We start from the raw sequence: 21675 nt of genomic DNA, 5'->3' as shown, positions 1-21675 counted from the left end.
AGGGAAGCAGCAAACATAGACAATGCTTCCTAGGAGTTTGGTTGAAAAAGGGAGGAGAGACTTGAGTGGGTGGCGTGATCAAGTAAGAGCTTTCTGTAAGAATGGGGGAAACAGGCTCTTTTGAGGCAAGAGGGAAGGAATGAGTAGGCAGGGAAAGACTGAAGATTAGAGAGGTTGAGGATGATCATAGAGACAATCAGCTGAAGAAGATAGAAGGGGATATAGGATCAAGAGTAAGTATAAAAGTGTCGACCTCAGGGGCAGTTAGGTGGCTCAGTGGATAGGACTCCAGCCCTAGAGTCAGGAGAACCTGAGTTCAAATCGGGCCTCAGACACATAACACTCACTAGCTGTGTGACTCTGGGCAAGTCACTTAACCCCAATCGCCTCACCAAAAAAAAAAAAGCGTTGACCTTGTTGAGGGGTAGGGTCACTTCTTCATCAGAAACTAGAATAAAGGAAGAGAGGTCAAGGAGTGATGAGAAAGTGAGAAAAAAGAGCTCATGCCAAACAGCCTCCATTTTTTCTCCACTAAAGTATAAGAGATCCTCAAATATCCCCTGATATTAAGGAATAAAAGATAGTATTCGTGTATAACTCTTGAACAATGAATATAGGTACTGAGCTAGCTCTCACTTTTAAAATTGAAGTCTTAACATTACTATACATCATTCTTGTTACATTGTAAAAATCAAAGGCTCTAGGAATCCTTTGAAGTACCTTTGAATTGGAATAAAGTGATAATGAAATAGAATACAGAACAATGTAACTGCTCATATATATACATGAAAATAAAAGTAATTGGTATTTCTAATTTTGTCCAGTACAGGTTTTGCTTTTCTTAGGTAACTTCTAGGTAGACTAATTAAAAAAAAACCCCTAATGTTAAGAATGTAAACAAAGAAGTAGACATTTATTTTTCATTTGGACAAGGTACATAAAGGAAGCTTCAAACCTACACTACAAAGGGGTAAAAGAGAACATATTGAAATAAAACACATTTATTGCTTTTAGTTTTATACATATCTAGATACAAATTACCTAAAAATTGTAACATGAGATAATTGTTCCTTATGTTTCCAAAGAACCACTGAAAAGTAACAGTGAAATAGTAGAACCTCAGTATACTATTCACAGTTTCAATAAAGGTACAATCTCTTAAAAACAAACTAGAACTTAAAAAAAAAACCCTAACCCCTCAACAGATATTTCTGGAAAAAATAAAGAACAATGATAATAAAAACTTTAAGTGTAAAATTTATGAACAGACATGGGGATAAAGTGGAAGTAGTAGTAAAGGGGGAATGGCAGGTCCAAAAGAGTTCTGTGTTTATTTAAAGACAAGAAGAAACCTAGGAACTGCCCAGACTCTCTAGATGAAGCAATGCAGACTTCAGTAATGTATTTAAGATTTGGGACTGGGATAAAGAATAGAGCCAGAACTGAATCTAGAAACAATAGCAAGGTTGTAAACAAAGTGAAATACAGTAATACTTTAATTAGTAAATCTTCTTAAAACAATATTTTTTGGGGGGGGCAATTAGGGTTAAGTGACTTTCCCAGGGTCACACAGCTAGTAAGTGTCAAGTGTTTGGTCTGAGGTCAGATTTGAACTCAGGTACTCCTGACTTCCAGGCTGGTGCTCTATCCACTTCGCCACCTAGCTTCTCCAAAACAATCATTTTTTTAAAAAAAGAAATATCTTCTTGAGCATAAAGGGAATTAAAAGTAGCAGTCTTCTGAGAAGTAATTTGCAGTATCTCTATTGAAGGGCACTTGGTGATGGGCTAGGTTTCAGCTAAGGGGATGGCTACACTACTAGTGTAATCTATAAAAAACAGACTTCTTGGAGACAGAAATATCTTGTGTATTAAAAGGACAACTGGACAGGAGTAGTAAAAGAGCCAGAGAATGCAGCCTATTTTATCTAGAAGGGAAGAAAAGAGAAAAGGACCCACATGCTTTTGGAAAAGCAGTGGAAATAATCAATGTAGTTGTTTACTGTTTTTGACCCCAAAGATTGTGCTTGTAAAACCTACACTGCCAAGGAGAGCAACATAGAAAGTCCAATAGGTATCACAATATTTACAGCAGCATTTTCGTTTATAGTAAAGAAGTGAAAACAAAATCAATAATCATATATTAGGAAATGGTTAAACAAATTGTGACATAAGAACATGATGGAACATTACTGCACCAAAAGAAATGATAACTATTAAAAAAAAAGAAATGATAATTATTACACAAAGGCAGGGGAAAATTTCTATGAATTGTTGAAAAGTGTAATAAGTAGAACCAGGAAAACAAAGTTCACAGTGATTACAACAGTGCAAATGGAAAGAACTACAAGAAATCAAAGCTGAAAACTGAATTACAATAATCCCACTTGACTTAGAAGAAAGGTATGAGAATGCAGGTGCTTTCATCTTTTTGCAGGAGGTGGTAAGGAGGGGCGGCTATGGACTTGGGATACTAAATAAGCTTGATTAGCTTTGCTGAACTTTTTTCTTTCTTTTTATCCCTTTGCTATAAATAAGGGACGACTCTGGGATGGGGGAAGAAGGGACTATATTTAGACATGGTGATATAAAAATAAAATATATGAATACATTTTAAATGGGTTTATTGCTTGAATATTCCAGACCACATCTTTCTAATTTCTATGTTATTTCAGTCTGTGGTAATGATTTTTCTGAAAAGCAAGTGTCATCTGAACGCATCCTCTTTGTTAACAGTTGTGTAACTGTTGTGAGAGGATGCCCTGTAACATGAAAAGTCCAGGTTACTTTTGGGGACTATTTCTTTGCTTATTAGCTCAGAGTCCTTATCCAGAATCCTGAAAAACCTCTGTACTAGACTGTCTAACTCTATCCTTCCAAGCAATCTGGCTAAAATCTACTTGAAGCAGCTTCATAACACAAATAGCACAGAAAGGAGACTAAAGAAAAATCCACAAATGGCTTACTATGACCCTTAAATCCATATGATCCTCAAACTAATGACTCTAAGGGTGACAATTTAAATATTGCTGGTCTGGTTCTAGCAGAGGACCTCTTAAAAAAAATAAATAAGTGCTTACTCCCACATTGTTTCCTTATCCTATAAGGATGGATGTTCTTTGGGATTGGGGTTTGCTTCAATTTTTGTCTTTATAATTCTAGACTAGCAGTGCGTGGCTCATAGTAAGCACTTAATAAATGCTTGTTGATTAATAGATCATTACTCTTAATGATACCTCTCTCTAATCTAGATATAACTCAGTTGACTCTTTTTTTCCCCTGCCAGGAGGAGCTTACCTGTTCTTCTTTCCTCTCAGGCCCTTTCTAGAGTTCTCCAGCTTTTGTGGTTCTTTGTACTTCAGGACTTTTCTGATCCCTCAGAAGAACCTCTTTCTGGCATTATCACTTGGGTGGGGAAGAAGTGTTCTTTACTGACACTCAGTCAATCTCATATCCTGATAGGACCTTGTTATTAGTCAGTCAACAAGCATTTATTAATTGCCTCCCTTGTGTCAGGTATTTTGCTAAGCTCTGGGGATAAAAAAAAAAAGCAAAAAACAAAACCAAACAGAAACAAATGAAAATAATGTTCCCTGCTTTCATGGAATTCACAGTCTAATGGGGAAGATAAAGTGCAAACAACTATGTACAAACAATATATACAGGATTAACTGAATATAATCAGTAGAAGAAAGGCACTAGTACTAAGGAGGATAAGGAAAGATACAGAAGGTGATAGAAGGTGAGACAATAGTTGGAACATAAAGGGAACCAGGGAGACCAGGCAACAGATGAAAAAGAATATTCCAAGCATGGGGACAGCTGGTAAAAACACATAGAATCAAAAGGTGAGGTGTCTTGTTTGAGCAACAGCTAAGTTGTTGCTGTCACTGGATCACTGAGTACACAATGGGGAGTAAGGTGTTAAGAAGATTGGGAAAGTAAAAGCTTTGTATACCAAACAAAGGATTTTATATTTCATCCCTGAGGGGATAGGGAGCCATGGGAGTTTACTAATTTTGTTGTTGTTCAGTCCTTTTCAGTCATGTCTGACTCTGTGACCCCATTTGGGATTTTCTCAGCAAAGATGTTGAAGTATTCTTCCATTTCCTTCTGCAGCTCATTTTACAAATAACAAAATTGGGGCAAACAGGGTTAAGTGACTTGTCCAGGGTCACACAGCTAATGTCAGAGGCCAGATTTGAAGTCAGGAAGATGAGTCTTCCTGACTCCAGGCCCTTCACTCTATCCACTGAGCCACCTAGTTTCCTATATTAAGTGCTTACTAAATGCTTTTTTCTTTCATTTATAGTCTTGGTAGGAGGTCATATAGGCCTAAACAAGGTAACTGGAGAAAAGTGAACAAATGCAAGATGTTGTGGTGATCGACTCCAATAAGATTTGGCAATTGTTTGGAAATGGGGTTTGAAGAAGAAAAAAAAGTCAAATTATGACTCTAAAGGTTTTGAATTTGGGTGACTGGAAGAATGGTGGAGTCTTTAACAGAAATAAAGTTAGGAGATAGGGTAAATTTAGGGCAAAAGATAATCAGGTCCTGTTTTGGACACAATGTGTTTAATATGCCTATAGGATATTCAGAGAGAGATGCCCAATAGGCAGTTGGTTATCCAACTCTAGCGGGCAGCTGAGAAATGAGGGCTAGATATACAGATTTGAGTTGCATAGGGTTTACAAATTATCCCATCGGGGTTAACAACATCACCAAAAAAGAAGCATAGAGAGAAAACAGAGTCAGAACAAAGTTCTAGTGAGGAATCAGACCCAGCCAGCAGGCCATGAAAGATGATCCACAAAGGAGATTAAGAAATGGTTAGACAGGTAGGAGAAAGAGGACAGAATAGAGTTAAGGAAGCCAAGGAAAGAATAGACTATCAAGGAGGAGAGAATGGGTCACAGGGTTGAGAGGCAGAAAAGTGATTTTGATGATTCTGGAGTACTACAATTGAAGTAAAAAGTGATAGTCTTAAAAATCTTACTCTACTGGTGCAATTTGTGATCACACAAGAGAGTTTTATTACTTCTGCTTTTTAATAATAATTGTTAAAATCTTCAGTGAACCAGGAAAACAAAGACTGGTACACAATATATATGAAGTAAAATATGATTTAAGACAAAATCTCCTCTCACTCTTTTCCCCACTTTTCTTTACAGTCAGTCAAACTGGCCTATTTGCCTTGCCACATATTATATGCCTTCCCACCTTGCTTTTCTTCACAAAATCCCATTGGCCTGCTGTAACTTTTCTCTTATTCTTCAACCATTCTGTGCCTAAAGGAATCCTACTTACTCTTCAAAACCCAGCTCAAAAATCAGCTTCTTTGTAGAGTCCTTCCACAATCCACCAATTGGATTAGGTTCTATTTTCTGTTATTTTCTTATACATATTTCCTTTAATGTACCATAAACTGCATGAGGGCAGGGAACTGTGTCTACAGATCTGCACTTCTGTCAGTACTTTGATCAGTACTCTGTCCGAAGAAAAAGGTTAGTAACCCAGTATATGCAAGGTGAAGAACACTGTATTAGAGTTTGGGTTCATAAAAGAAAGTACTTTTAAAGTCACCTCCTATCACTGTGCCTTCAATTTATTATTGAATATTTCAATATATTGAATATTATTGAATATGCTCAATATTTATTGAATGAACTTTAAGAACATAACACACTGTTCAGTAAAACACATACATTAGACATCAATGGTGGTAGTCTCCTCCCCACCCAGGCCTCTGGTTTCATTTCAGACGGGAACTAACACTTCACTTCCGAGGTGCTGTCCACTATCCCAGCAGTAAACGGACCTGATAAGAACCAACCAAGCTGGCTGTAAAGCAATACATTTTCGGTACAGCCATTTCTTTATCTTTCCTTAAGAAGATCTGAAAAAAAAATCTGGGGAATTTTATCCGTGCCAGTTTTGACTTAAGGTAAGTCTGGGTTTTGCCTTTCTCATTAACACTGTTGGGCTGGGGGCTTTTCCTTTGCCAGAGTCAGAGCCCGTCCTCCAGCTCGCACAGCTTCATAGCCGGGGAACCAGCGCAGGGTGCGGGCAGGAGCCAGCGGGCAGAGAGGCGGCCCAGCTCTTCCCGGGACCGGGTGGCTGAGAGTGGGTGGGCGGGGGCCGGTAGGACCGGCGAGGCCGCCTCACTCCTCGAGAATGAAGGCTGATCCTCTACCCAACCTCACAAATAAAAGTATGGAAATGAGGGAGTCTAGGCGAAGTAAAAAGAGCGACCCACGAGGTGCAAGTGGGTCGGGCAGTGCCTTCCTTTAAGTCGCGTCCCCGCCCTTCTCTACTAAGATTGCACGGCTCGGGAATCGGATCCGGCAACCTACGACGGAAGCGGAAATTGCTTTCGCTCCTTGCAGACACACGCGCCTAGTTGCATCACCTTCCGCCTCTCTGGGGCTTTTGCTAGGGCTGCCCAAGGATTTGCCTGCTCCAGTGTCTCTGAGGGCCCCGGGTAGCCAGAGTTTGATATTCACCATGCTGTCCTTGGTAAGCAGCCCACAAGTGCTGGATTCGAAGCCAGAGAAACCTTGAACGGCGACGGCTTTCTTTTCGTCTAGTCTTGAGGACTTGCCAGCTCTTGATATAAAGGGGCTTGCGCGGAGTCAGGCGGCCCCTGGGGCAACCTACTTCCTTTTTGAGCAAGATGGCGGGCGACGAGCCGGGAGTGACTCTGGGGCAGCCCCATCTGTCTCGCCAGGACCTGACCACCTTGGTGAGTCCGCACCCTCACCTGAGCGCCCGCGCAGTTCTGGATTTGGGGGAGACCCGGAGAGTGTGTGTTCGTGTGGAGGCGGGCGGGGCTGGGGTTGCAGGGCAGCGGAGTTGGGGGCGAGGCGGCGCCCGCTCGGACAGGGGCAGCCCGGGAGCCGGGTGTCCGGCCGGCGGAGAGTCGGGCCGGGCCGGAGGGCTGGGGGGCCTCGGGGCGTGTGCGCGCTCCCGGGAGAGTGCGGCTTCCCCCGGCGGAGGCATCGGGGGCGTGTGGGAACCGGTGAAGGGCTCTGGGCACTTTGCGGTCTGGGTTCGGGGCTGAGTGTCCTGAGCCGGGTCGGGAGCGTTTGGGAGCGATGGAAAGTGACAGTCGGTAAACGCTTGTGAATGTGCCGGGTTAGCTTGGGGAGCTCGGGGTCTGAGCGGGGCTGGGAACAACGTGCAGACAGCTGTGTACAGACAGTGTAGACGAGACAGATCGGAAATAACCCAGAGGTCAGGGTCTAGAATTGAGGGGGATCAGGAAAAGCTTCCTACGGAAGCTGAGATTTCAGATGGGGTTGAAAGAAGTCAGAAGGAAGAGGATGGGGATTGACAGTTCACTTTTGTTAAATGGCATTTTACAAATTGATTAAATTGTAAAGTGCTTCCTCACAGGATGTTACCAAGTTGACTCCGCTTTCACATGAAGTTATCAGCAGACAAGCCACAATCAATATAGGTAAGATTAAGTCATTGCTAAAAGAGTACTAGTGGAGTCAGGAGATGTAGAGTCTATCCCTGACTAAGATGTATGCTAACAAGTCACTGAAGTGCTCTTAAGCTGATGTTTCCTCATCAGTCAAATGGAACACTTATTTGACTGGTAATTATAGAGCACTAATCCTGTGCCTGTGGTGAATGCAAAGAAATATTTAACAACATAACTTTTAAAAAAATCTTTGTAATATTTATTTTGTATTGTACTGTATGTGCAATTGTCTGTCTTCCTACTATACTATAAATTCTCCGGGAATAATATCCTGTCTAAACTTCCTTCCGATACTTCTAACAGAGTTTGTACACACTGTGACTGTTAGTGAATGTTGAAAGGAATTTCTGGACACAGGGAGCTTGTAGTTGAAAAGACAAGGCTAACCCAACAAAAGTTAACGATACCCTGTTGTGTTTTACATCAGTGCTGGGCTGACTCCAGAGGGAATTTAAAGAAAGAAAGTTTAACAGTTGCTTTACTACTTCGTCACAGTATTATTGTCGGTATTAATCAGGCAATCAGCAAGCATTTAAGTTTCTGCTACATGCAAGGCACTGTGCTAGGTACCAAAGATACAAAGACAAAACTGAAATTGTCCTGCTCTCAAAAAGCTTACATCAGGAAGTCAACATGTACACACATAAGTATACATGAAATAAAGGCAATTTTGAGGGAAATAAAGTAGCAGGTAGGAGAATCAGAAAAGGCCAAGTGTAAGAAGTATCACTAGAGCTGAGCGCTAAAGAAAACTAGGGATAAGAGGCAGAGTAAGAAGTACATCCCAGGCAGAGGTGGGAGATAGAATGTCATTTGTGAGCAACAGGAAGAGCAGTTTAGCTGGACCATGGAGTTCATGAAGGTGGAAAAGGGAACAAGTGAAATTAGGTAAGCATAAGCAATAAATAAACGTAAGCTGTGAAACCTACTAAATTAGATGGTTATCTTATTATTCATTACTAAATAGTATATTTACTGAGTGAAAATTTGATGCTTCCAGTATCAGTATATGTAGAGAATAATAATAGTTGATGTTTATATGGTGATTTAAAGTTTGTGAGGTGCTTCATGTGTCTCATCTGCATGACAACCGCTTGAGAGGCAGTGTTACAGATGGTATCTCTTTTTTATTAAAAAAAGTTGCAAAGAATAAAGAATTTGCACCAAGATAGGCATGCTGTCTTGTAGTTCCTTAGAGTCTTCTCTGTTGTTCTAAGTATCATAGTTAACAAGCCTTTTTACATGGGATAAATAAACTTTAGCATCAGAGAAAAACAGTGCTCTTAAACTATACAGCTTTTTCACTCAAATTTAGTGAAAGTTTCCTTCATATACATACATACATACATAGTCTGCATGTTATCAGAGATGAAGTTCAAGTTTTGATGTCTCGTTGTTTATGAGACTGAAAAAGGATTCTCTGGCAATATCTTTCTTGGTTTGCAGTTTGACTTCAGCTGAGCATTATATTTTTGGTCTACAGAACCACCTTTCTTCCCTTCCCTTCTAACAAGCCTTTTCTATTCCAGAGTAACAGGAGAGACTGCATAATGTGAAGAACACTTAACTTGAAGTTGAGAAACTTGGGTTCTCAGATTTGTATACTAACTTTGTGTCTTCAAGCAATTCACTTCTCTCTGGAATTCAGTGTTCTCACTTGTAAAATTGCCTATGGCAATTTTTAATTAGGTTGAAAAGTTACGTTAGTAGGTCTTCAATATAAATTCTTTAAAGAAGTAAAAACTAACATGCCCAGCTAGTAATTCTTTTGGAATGTCATCAAAATTATAAGTCACCTTGTAGAGTATAGTTTATTTACAAGCTTTCATTTTTGTTGGGGCTTATTAAGTGGTGTTCACTAATATTGTTTGAAAGGAATATGGTTCATGATGTCAGATTCAGTGCTGAAATAAATCTTAGAGATCATCTAGTCCAGTCCCCTCATTTTACAGATAAGGAAAATTAAAACTGAGAGATGTTAAATAATTTGTCTAAACTCATCAAGTACTATGAATGCTAATTTACAAAGAGATCTGTAAAAATTTCCAGCTGTGCTTAAGGACATTATAATTTTAAATATACTTAGTCATTTTTGTGGCAAATCTCATGAAAGGTGTATCTTTTACTTATTGTTCTTTACTGGGGAGGAGGCAGATAATTATCAGTAGTTGATCAATTTATTGGGACCACAGTTTACTGCTATATTGTGCCAAAACTTTTGGCATAAAATTCTCACCGTCGTGCAAGTAGGACAAATAGTAGCACTTTAGACTTGACCAATCTCTAATGACAGTTTATTTAAAAAAAAAACTTTTATTTAACTGGTTCTTATTTAATATTTTGTTTTTGATTGTAGGTACAATTGGCCATGTAGCACATGGAAAATCAACAGTAGTAAAAGCTATTTCTGGAGTTCACACTGTCCGATTCAAAAATGAGCTGGAAAGAAATATTACCATTAAGTTGGGTTATGCTAATGCTAAGGTTAGTTGATTAATGTTGGGCAAAGAAAAAAATTACCTTAAATTTTCAAGATGTGTAAATGTCTAACTTTTGAGACCTTTTTCATTGAAATTTTAGATTTACAAACTTGATGACCCAAGTTGTTCTCGGCCAGAATGTTACAGATCTTGTGGAAGCAGCACACCTGATGAATTTCCTACAGACATTCCAGGAACTAAAGGAAATTTCAAATTAGTCAGGTGATCAATCTTTTTTTTCTTTACATTTCATGCTTTATTGTCTTTTATGTCATTTTTAATAGCTGAAATGTTTGACAGTGATATATAACAGCCACATAAAATCATATATTGATGGAGATAAAAAACTATGTTCCTGAAAATATTGGGAGGACAGAAACTTGTAAAACTTGCTCTGGACAATAGCAGTTCAGAGTATGTGGGTGTTAGAGATAATTTTAAAAGTACTGGCTTAATGTCTTATTGATTCCCTATCCTACTCTTCTCCCTCCCCTCCCCCCATTAATTGTAAAGTTGCTGTTAATAAAAGTTAGCTTCAAAAAAAGTAAAAAGGGATTTTTAATCTCCCCTTTTCACAAGTTTTTTCTTGCCTCTGTCTTCTGAAAGGTTTTATATTTTTCAGTTTTTTTTTATAAGAAGTACTGGTGGAGCTTAAAAATAGGTTTGGGCCTTCTTAATTTTTGAGTGTCTCAAAAGGAAATTAGGCAATAACCTACTTTACAATGTTTCATCTTCTTTATATTAGGCATTAAAAGCTTTCTAGGTGCTTGTTCACCATGCTTGCTTATTTAGTAGCATAAGAGATGTTCTGTAGAGATTTGTTTTGTGAGCAGCTACTTGTGAGAGCCCGAGTGTGGTTGTTTTTAATTGTTAATAGAGAATTATACTTGCAGAAACATTGTAAAATTAAGGGGCAGAATAGATCACAGCTGGAAAAGAAGATTAGAGATCAGATCATTTATATGAGCCCTCATCATTTTACCGATCAGGAAACCTGTTTTGTTATGCTGTTTGTTTTCAGTATGTCATATCTAAAGGATTAAAGAGGCACATTGGGAAAGAAGTGCTCTGGTCTTAGAGTAATAACCAGAGTTCCAGCCTTCACCCTACTGGTTACTAGTTGTGAGACTTTAAGCAAATTATTTAATCTTCCTAACCTTCAGCTTCCTCATTTGTAAGATCAGAATAATACTTGTAGTGCCTTCTTCACCAAGGTTGTTGTGAAGGAAGTGTTTTGTAAAACTAATTATGAGTGATTATTCACTATTATTCAAACACTGACTACTTACGACACTTAAAGACAAATTTTTTAGTGCTTGAAATGCTGTCGAATGCTTGATAATTCTATTAAAAATGTTTTGGGGTTTTTAAAAATAGAGATACATAGCTTAACAGTAGAATAATATCTGTCCCATGCTTTATAGAAAGTGTTCTTTGCTTTTGTTCTGTTTGTGTTTGGGAGTCTTTCAAAATCTGTTTAGTTATAATATAAATTATTTCACAAGTGATTTGACCTTGGTAAAATTGTGACTTATTACATGTTGCATGTTCTAAGTCTAAACTAGTTGTCTTTGATATTCATTTTTTCCCCCAATTACTAGACATGTCTCTTTTGTGGATTGTCCTGGGCACGATATTTTGATGGCTACCATGCTTAACGGTGCAGCGGTCATGGATGCAGCTCTACTGTTAATAGGTAAGTAGAGCACAAGACATTAAATGTGTGACAACTCCATTATAGAATATTAAGATAAATATAGACTGTTAGGGATATTTCTCTAACTTCTTGCTGAAGTTTGATATCAAGGAGAGTGATCAGGTCATTTAACTATACATCTCTTCTTGTCACAGATAGTGACAGTTCTTATTGAAGTGTAATATGCTGTACCAATTGAATTCAGGAAACATTTATTGAGTTTCTAATATGTACCAGTCACTGTACTAGATGTTGGGAATACAAAGAAAAAAACAAAATTCGTTCTTGCCTTCAAGGATATGATATTCTGCTGTAGGGAAACAGTATGGACACAAATAAGTATGTACAGAATAAAGCAGGAGTATAAAGTAGGAGAATATTAATAAATGGGGAGAGGGGAGAGGGAGTAGAAAAGGCCTATAAGAGATGATGTCCGAGTTGTGGCCTTAAAACAATAGGACAGGAAGGATAACTTGTTAAGAAAAGAATTTAGTTTAAACATCTAAGTTGACTTTAAGTTCACAGAAGTACTTCTAGAAAAAGTTACTTTGAAACATCTCATATAAGTTATTAGAATTTCTAATATAAACACTAACTGCTTTTCCTTCATTGCAAGTTGTTTGTATGTAGTGCTAAAAATGTGAGTTTGTTTGATCATGCCAAAGAAGCCACTGTTGGAGTATCTATGTATGCACTATCACCTGTCCACAGAGAAATTCTGTGACTTTCGGTCATAGAAGAAACCGAGCAAAGATTGTAGATAGTTTAAGGCAGCTGATTATCACAACCCAGAATGATTGGAGTGGTAAGGAGGAGATAAACTGCATGACAGATGAGAAATATCACCTTCACTTAGCAATGACAATTGTAGAGTTTAGAGAATTTTTACTCAAAAGGAAAAAACATGACTCTGCTCAAGCAATTAAGTGATTTCTCAAATGATTTTTGCCTTTTGGCATACTTCAGCACAAAATGTTAAATAAATGTGGGGGTGTCATTTGTATGTAAAAGGAATGAAAATATTTAAGGCTTTCTGGGAAAGATCAGAGGAGTACTCAAATACTTTATCTAGAATAATCTATGAGGAGTACCTGGGATATTTTGAGTGAAGTGGGCTTTGTTTTGTTTTATCTCACTGACAGCAAAATAGAAAAATGACTATGGACTTAATAATCTTTAAATTGAGTCTTGAGTTTGTATAGTATAAATGCTTACCACTATGTATATTACTAACAATCTTTTTATTCTCCTTCTTTATGTAGCTGGTAATGAGTCTTGTCCTCAGCCTCAGACTTCTGAGCACCTAGCTGCCATAGAAATCATGAAATTGAAACACATTCTGATTCTACAGAATAAGATTGATTTGGTGAAAGAAAGTCAGGCTAAGGAACAATATGAACAGATCCTTGCATTTGTACAAGGTAAGTAGCTATAATTAGTAAGCCAGTATCAAATACTGTATACTAAAAGTTTTCATTAATATGCATGTATATGCTACAGAAAATTAAATTTTTTTATAAAGGTAGCTAAACCTGAACAAAGTCATAAGTCCCAACCCTCGTTTTTGTATCTAACCTTTTTGTCATCTGACTTAAGCAGTGACATCAAGTATATTTTTTTAATTTGCTGTGCTAAAGTACTAAGTATCCAATGCTCATGGAAGGAGGGTCAGACTAATGTGGCAGAGAGCACAGTACAGTGGAAAAAACTGAATTTGGAGTTTGAAGACATCATGGGCTTGAATCTTAGACTTGTGTGACTTTCTGCAAGTCACCTAAGATCCCTGGGCTTCAGTTTGTTTTCAGGCGTTTTTTAGTTATGTCCAACTCTTTATGACCCCATTTGAGGTTTTCTTTGCAAAGGTACTGGAGTGATTTGCCATTTCCTTCTCCAGCTTATTTTATAGATGACGAAACTGAGGCAAACGGGGTTAAGTGACTTGCCCAGGGTCACACAGCTAGTAAGTGTCTGAGACCAGGAAGATGAGTCATCCGGATTCCAAGCCCTGTGCTCTATCCACTGTGCTGCCTACCTGCCCAAAACTTAAGTTTACTCACCTTTAAAATTAGGGTTTTCTAAACTCCCTTCTAAATTCAAATCTGTGGTCCTGTGATTCTATTCTTGATTTAATTCTTCTCAGTTTATAGATGGGGAAAAACTTTTAATACAGCTGATCTTAAGCATTTTAGTTTTCCCATAGTTTGTTTACCTTCAGAGAAAGCTAGAATGAGTTACTTCCTATAAGCCCAGTTGGTTCATGAGAAATCTAATGTGTCATTTCTATAAAATTACCTTCTTTCATCCAGGCATAGTTCCTGAAAGACTTGTTTGACAAACACATATTACAGATCAAACACTTACATGGAGGCAATCTTTTGATTTGTTAAGAGTCTATAATTTTTTTGTAACATTTATTGCAGAATTAATTACATGGATTAGGACTCAACCAGTCATGGCATAGCTTCCCTGGTAGGCATTTTATCTATTTTGTAGAAAATATTAAATATTTTTGTAATTTCCTGTGGAAGAAATTTTTAACTTTTCTAAGCAAAATTACCATGTTCAGCCAAAATTTGCATAAGCCTGTTGAATTATCTTTTTAGTACTCTTAGATATCATGTGAAACAAGTATCTTATAGTGTGGTTTCTATAAAACTAAATTCTGAAGCTCTCAATTTTTGGTTGAACAGGTACAGTTGCAGAGGGAGCTCCTATTATTCCAATTTCTGCTCAGCTGAAGTATAATATTGAAGTTGTTTGTGAATACATAGTAAAGAAAATTCCAGTACCCCCACGAGACTTTACTTCAGAACCCAGACTTATCGGTGAGTTTATAAATTGATACTGTGTATTTCATTTGATACCTCTTTTCTACCTTTATCTCACCATACTTCAATTCCAGGGATCTATGCTGTCTATGTGAATATGCTCCACTAATAAAATTACAGCGCTCTCTATATGTTAGTTGCTCTGGTCCCATTAAATTAATCACTTGAGCCAATTCTCTAATGAGGCCAGATTTATTGAGACTAATCCTCAAATGCCAGAAATATAATCTCAATCTTCAGGATCATACTTTTGAAGTATTTCCATTTGAGTTAGACTAATTATCCTTTACTAATTATTTACCTTTGGAAACAGATGGTCACCACACTGTGATCAGGCATCCAAACAGAATTTCAGTGGTGATAACTCTTATAGATAAACATAGAAATATAACTGTTTTGAGTGGATCTTGTGAAGATAAATAAATTAGTATATACGAGGCAATTTAAACTTTTAATAAAAGAAAGGAGTTATAAAATCCAATTTCAAGACTGCTAGAGTTGAATTCCTGAAAGCAGGATGGAATGGCTTAAAAAAGGATACAGGAAGCATTTAGAATTTGTTGTCAAGCATTGCTATATGACTGAAATGTCTGAAAAAGTCTGGACAATATTATAGGAGTGTGTCTAACAGAGGAGTAGTGTTTTAGAACCTCTAAACAAACCATTAAGAAAGGAAAAGCGTTTAAAAAAAAAAGGAAAGGCTTTCATGTCACTTTCCCCATGGTTTTAAATTTTTTATTCCCAATATGTAATCTGAAATCCACAACACCTGTTTTTCTTTGATTCTTTATTTAACAACTATGAAACATATCTAATGGTATGTAACAAAATGTCAGGTCTCTATAGTTTTGAAAAAGTTAATCTAATATTTGTGGAAAATCTTGAAATAGCAAAATTGGTTCTTAGTGACTTTTATGTCCTTTTTTAGTTATTCGGTCTTTTGACGTCAACAAGCCAGGTTGTGAAGTTGATGACCTTAAGGGTGGTGTGGCCGGTGGTAGTATTCTCAAAGGAGTGTTAAAGGTAATATTTAAGAAAAAATCCAATTCATTAAAACAATCCTACTCTTTTCCTCTGATCTGACCAAAAGAAAGAGAGGAAAAAGTTACATGAAAAATGAACTTGGTATCTTAATATCATAAACTGTTACATATGTGTTCTTTATTTACTAATTACTTTGTCTTCTTGGTCTAAGTTGTAAGCTCAGTTTGGATAGGGACTATATATTATGCTTTTGTGATCCCACAATATCTAAGCCAGTGTCTGGTGCTTCATTAATACTTTGTTATTGATTGTGATTTTGAAAATAATTTTTATTTCCAACTCTTATCAATTTTTTAAAAATCCTAAGGTATAGCAAACTCTTTGAAATAGTGAAGGTCTTGATGCTGCTACGTGCTCCTCATGAACTTATTTACTTATTTCTAGGTGGGTCAGGAGTTGGAGGTCAGGCCTGGCATTGTCTCTAAAGATAGTGAAGGGAAACTCATGTGTAAGCCAATCTTTTCCAAAATCGTGTCACTTTTTGCAGAACATAATGATCTTCAGTATGCTGCCCCTGGAGGCCTTATTGGTAAGGATTTTATTTTCTATTTGGAAATTATTGGATTTCTTGTAAAATAAAGCAGAAATAGAATGTCTTTTGTTGGAAGAAGGAACCTTTAAATTGTAAAATCTTGATTGTTCAAATTATAGAACTTTTTGGCTCTTAAGCGGTTATAAAAAGTTAATTAACTTGATCTTTTTTTTTAATTTGAAAAAATTCCTAGTATACATTTTCCTATTAATCTCTGGATAGTAAATTTTGTATTTGGAACAGTAGATTTAGCTGTGTGGTATGGCATTTAACTACATTCATTTTTCCTTTTTTTAAAATCAGCATATGTAGATTATATATACCAAGTGCCTAAATGTGCCACCTAGTTCATGTCATATTGTATTTGGACTAGTAGGGGAGATTGAGGATTGGTAGAAGAGAAGGTATGATGTTGTGTGATTTGTTCAAGGATTGTTAATAGCATTTCTGGTTCATCTGGGCTTTTACCATTTGACTGCTATGGTACCACTGATGCTGGTGGAAGAATGCAAAAGTAGTGATAGCCTAATTTAGACCTGGATGAGTCCTTAAAGGTCAATAAGTGCAACTCTTCTTTTTTTACAGGGGCAACAGGACCCATCAAATTGAACCTAAACAAATATAGTCATTGCAAACATTGTTTGGGGTTATTTTGTTTTTAAGTTATTTTTGGTGGTAGTTCTTTAATTTAGTGAGGGACAAAGGGGCTCTTTTGGCTAATGTGGGATTTTTAGCTATAGATCTCACCTCTGTTTTCCTTGTAATCACAGATAATGCTTAGATGACTACTTTTCTCCAGCTGCATCAAGTTGGATATATCCAACAGCACATTGCAAACTTTTTTTGTTGCCTTTTTTTTAATGAACAGGAATGAGGTCTCTCCTGAAGGTATAGGACAATTGTGACTGATATCAAACTTTGCTAATTAATGCTTATCAGACTGTAGTGAATTTCCAAGTAATTGATTTTACTGTTGTGAATTTTTTTCCTGCTTAAAACTAGTCAAATTTGGATCTTGTTCCCAACTCTTCTTTTGATTTAATTTGTAAAATTTTTGCAAATTATTTTAACTTTTTTTATCTGTAGAATTAGGATATGTGCCACTGTCTAAAAGCGCTTAACCTTTTTGAAGAAAGCCATTATAGAAATGCAGGTTGTGATACATTGAATTTTACAATTTGTTACAATGTATAATATTTTACAGTTATTTTAAAACTTAAGATGTAAGCATTAAAAATAATTCTTTTTACCTTAGGTGTTGGAACAAAAATTGATCCAACTTTGTGCCGAGCTGACAGAATGGTGGGACAGGTTCTTGGTGCAGTTGGAGCACTGCCTGAAATCTTCACAGAGTTGGAAATTTCCTATTTCCTGCTTAGACGACTTTTAGGTGTGCGTACTGAAGGGGACAAAAAAGCAGCAAAGGTAAGTATTGCACAACTATTTATATGCATGTGTGTGTATCTATATATCTATATATGCAAAACATATATGAGTTTTTTGTGAAACTTTACTAGAGAAGCCATTTTAGTGCTGTTAGCCGAATAAGTGACAAGAATCAGGAAAAGAAGCAAAAATTTGAAGCATATGTTTATATTTTTAGAGGCAAAACTAACCATACAGCTTACAGGTGTCTTCCTCTACCACCTACGCATTGTACTTAAATTATGTATATCTATAAACAGTTCTGTTTGCCTATATTAGTGCAGAAAAATGAATTTGTGGGAAACCTAAATCTGGAGGCAATGTTAAAGAGCATTGCACTTTTAAATCATCGTTTTTGTTAGATATTTTGGCATTCTTTTAGTAAGTTATAAAACCAGAGATCATTAATAAAACAAATTGTTTAACAGTATTTTATTAGGTGTCTTCTTCAGGTGCCAGACTTGTTGCTCTTTACCTGCCATGAAACCTGTTCTAGTTTTGAAGAAATTTTGTCATAAGACTGAATTTTATCTTTTAATGGAAGAGTCGGGTCACACTGGCCAACTCATTTGGTAGTTTTGAATGTCTACAGACTAGATCACAATATAATGAAAAATATGCCACAAAACTTTCCACAGCTTGATTTCGAGCAATTTATATGATTTATTTGAAGCAATAACTTTGAAAGCTCCAGGACAATAAAACAATTAGGTGATTCCCCAAAATTCATAGTAACTGGATTTGGTCTGTAATAATAACTGCTAATGTACTTCAAGAGGCATTTTCTTAGTTCCCTGCCCCTCTTTGATTCTCTCCTTACTCTAGGTGCAAAAATTGTCCAAGAATGAAGTGCTCATGGTGAATATAGGCTCCTTGTCTACTGGAGGAAGAGTCAGTGCAGTAAAGGCTGATTTAGGCAAGATTGTTCTTACTAATCCTGTGTGCACAGAAATAGGAGAAAAAATTGCTCTTAGTCGAAGAGTTGAGAAACATTGGCGGTAAGTCCCTCTGAGGATAGGTGCATGGGGTAATTTTTGGTGGTGCTTGTCCTTTCTTTCCCTACCACTTCTGTCATTTCTACATTTGAATAGACTTTAACTTTTGTGTCCTACCACCTATTGGTATAGTATCATTACCTTAAACTCATATCCAAAGCCAGATCTTTCCCAAACTAGTTTCCTAACTTTTTGGCCATGCATCTTCAAGATCTGAAGTCATCTTTTTTTTTAATTTTAATTTAAATTTCTGGTTTCATTTTTATTCTGAATTTAACAAACATCGAATAGAATGGGTATCTGCATTTATATAGTAGATTAGAAAAAAAGGATTGTATATGAAACTTACAGGTCTCTTGTTTGTTTTTTCATTTTTAAGCATGTAAGACCAACCTGTAATTTCAGAGCTATCCTGCTTGTCTGGCCTTCCTTCTGTTCTTTTCTCCCCATTGAAAAAAAAGAGAGAGAAGTCTCAATGACCCTGGGGGAGTGGGAGGTGGTCCTACCCTTAATTCCTTTTGCCCTCTCCCTTACCCTTAGAGTCATCTTTATTTCTACTTACTTTTGGTAGTCCGTTTCCAAGCCTTGTCCCCACTCTGGCCTAGGTCATCATTGCCAGTCTTCTACATTCCCCTGAATTGTGTCTCATTTTGTCAGGCTATCTTATATGGAGTGACTATCCTTCTTAACGCCTAATTCAGTTCAATAATAAGCATCTTTTGTGTGTATAGAACTTTTAGGTTCTGGGTGAGATACAAAACTTAGCTAACACTGTCCTTGCCCTCATGATACTTTATAATCTATTGGGAAGATATTGCATATAAACAAATAAAAAATGAAAAGAGATCAGTAAGATTTTAGATTTAGGGTCAGAAGGGACCTTTGAGGCCAACCCATTTGTTCAACAGATGAAATTAACTGAGGCAAAGAGAGATTAAGTGATTTTTTTCAGGAACACATGAAGATTTGAGGAGAGTTTAGTTAGGATCAAAGAAAGTTTCCAGAAGGAGGTAACATTTTGCTTTAAAGGATGAACTGAAATTCTGTGAAAGGAAATGATTGGCCTTGGAGTTGCGTTTCAGGTATAGGAACAGCCTGAGTGAAAACATAAAAAGCAAGAGATTTAGAACCAGAAGAGACCTAAAAAAAGGCCCCCTTGTTTTATATTGGAGGAATGTATGGGGGCAGTGACTGTGGTCCCATTTTGACCAGAGTATAGAGCACATGGAACAGTGTAGTAGGAAGTAAGACTAGAAAGATAGGGCAGCACTGGATCACAAATAGCTTTGAATGCCAAACAGGAGTTTGAACTTGCCTTATGCAGTAAGAAACACTGGAGGTTTTTAGCCTGGGAATGCTAAACAGATCAATGCATAAGAAAGATAAATCTGGGAGCAGTTTTAAGAATGATTTGGAGGCAGGAAAACCTCTCAGAAGACTTAATTCATTGTTTAGTGTAGGTAGTAATAAATGTGCCCAGTGGTGGCAGTAGAAATAGAAAGCTGGAGATGAATGCTAGCAATATTTCAGACAGAAATAATAAGACTTGGTAATCTGGGGCAATAGGAACAAGTCAAACAATACATTTTTAAATGTGGGAAGCTATGTAACTATATCCTTACGGAAATAATAAAATCAGGAAAAGTAGATTTTGGGGGAAAGATAAGCTAGGTTTTCAACATCAAAACCTGAAGTAGCAAGGTGTCTTGTAGGTAGTTCAAGGTCCCCAATCTGTATGTGTGTTTAGTCGTTTTTCAGTTGTGTCCAGCTCTTTGTGGTTCCATTTGGAGTTTTCTTGGCAAAGGTACTGGAGAGGTTGGCCATTTCTTTCTCTAGCTCATTTGACAGATGGGGAACTAAGTCTCTCTAAGACTGTCTTCTGTCTACTTTGTATCTTGTGCGTACCTATAAAAATAACTACTGCTTGTCTCATTAATATGTAAGCTTCTTGAGGACATAAACTTAGGTTTTTTTGTGTTTTTGCTTGTTTTGTTTTTCTTTTTTTTAATCACAATGCTTAACATAGTGCCTGGTACATAGTAAATGCTTGATTGATATATCAAGCACTTAGCAAATTTTAAAGGGCTATATAAAAATTATGGCTGTTATTACAACCTAGCCCCACTTTACCCATTAGTAACTCATTGTGGACATAGGGTTAAATAGTCTTCAGGAAATTATTTTTGTACTACCAAATTACCTTTGGGCCCAAATACTGTTGGCAGAGGTTGTTCATTTATAGAAATGAGTTATGATGTGCATGGATACTTGGGTAGCCTGCTGTTTATATTGATTATTTTATAGAAATGGATTAATCATTACTTATTTAATGCTATATTTTCATTTTACAGTTTAATTGGCTGGGGTCAGATAAGAAGAGGAGTGACAATCAAGCCAACGGTAGATGATGACTAAAGAACTATGACTGAATGCCTAACTTTGGTTGAGGAAAGAGATTCCACTTAAATCTAGGGGTATATTTTCAGAGCAATAATGGGGAATTAATTTCACAACTCGCTACATTTAGTGAACGCTGGATAGTTTTCTCATTTCTTGTGATGAAAATTTAACCTCTGGCATTAAAATACTACTCAGTGTCTGCAGTAAATGTAAAAATTGGCATAATGGTGGATTTGTTCCACATTTTAGCAGAAATTAATCATTCTCATACCACATGTCTAATTTATACATCAGTGCAGGTTTGAAATTAAAGATATGTTTACAACAGTCAAGAGATCTTCACTGTAGTACATTTAACAAAACCTGTTTGAAATAAAATTTTTCTTATTTTTTCATTGTTCCTTTGAATAGCCCCAGGCCTCAAAAATTGTTTCAACAGTAAAATACTTAAAGAAATAAAACTTTTTTTGAAGACCAGATTCTACTTTGCCCCATGATTTTTGTTGTTTTTCTTCTCACACTGTATATGGAATAGATATTTTGAAACTAAATTAGCTTTAAAGCAAAATTCTTATTTTTAAATAAATAGGAGGTCTGTTACAATTAACAGAAACTTCCCTTCTAGTGCAGAATCTATTTAAGTATATTCTGTATGTGAACTAGAATACAGTTCTTTCTAGGGCTTTTTCTCACTTGCTCTCAGTGGGTCATGATATTCATCAGCAGATAAAGAATCTCCCCTCCTAATTACCATGAAACATTCAGCTGAGACTTCCCCTTGAAAGG

General features: G+C 36.8%; 1 protein-coding gene across 2 annotated transcripts; it reads left to right on the top strand.

Moving 5' to 3' along the window:
• Positions 1–6594: 6594 nt before the first annotated feature.
• EIF2S3 (eukaryotic translation initiation factor 2 subunit gamma) lies at positions 6595–21368 on the top strand. Of its 2 annotated transcripts, XM_020989876.2 has the most exons (12): positions 6595–6742; positions 7396–7459; positions 9846–9973; positions 10070–10191; positions 11571–11665; positions 12928–13086; positions 14356–14490; positions 15422–15516; positions 15922–16066; positions 17325–17494; positions 18320–18492; positions 20841–21368. In XM_020989876.2, the coding sequence occupies exons 1-12, from the start codon at positions 6674–6676 to the stop codon at positions 20902–20904; spliced, it is 1419 nt and encodes a 472-aa protein (XP_020845535.1). In that variant the 5' UTR covers positions 6595–6673; the 3' UTR covers positions 20905–21368. The 2 variants fall into 2 exon arrangements, with proteins under 2 accessions (XP_020845535.1, XP_078002748.1); XM_078146622.1 differs by lacking the exon at positions 7396–7459 and having other exon boundaries at positions 6668–6742.
• Positions 21369–21675: the final 307 nt, after the last annotated feature.

This window comes from Phascolarctos cinereus, unplaced genomic scaffold (genome assembly GCF_003287225.1).
Source record: "Phascolarctos cinereus isolate Bilbo 61053 unplaced genomic scaffold, phaCin_HiC Scaffold_726;HRSCAF=1367, whole genome shotgun sequence".
Lineage (NCBI taxonomy): Eukaryota > Metazoa > Chordata > Mammalia > Diprotodontia > Phascolarctidae > Phascolarctos > Phascolarctos cinereus.
The sequence above is the reverse complement of the archived record's forward strand: the minus strand, read 5'-3'. Positions and strand labels throughout refer to the sequence as shown.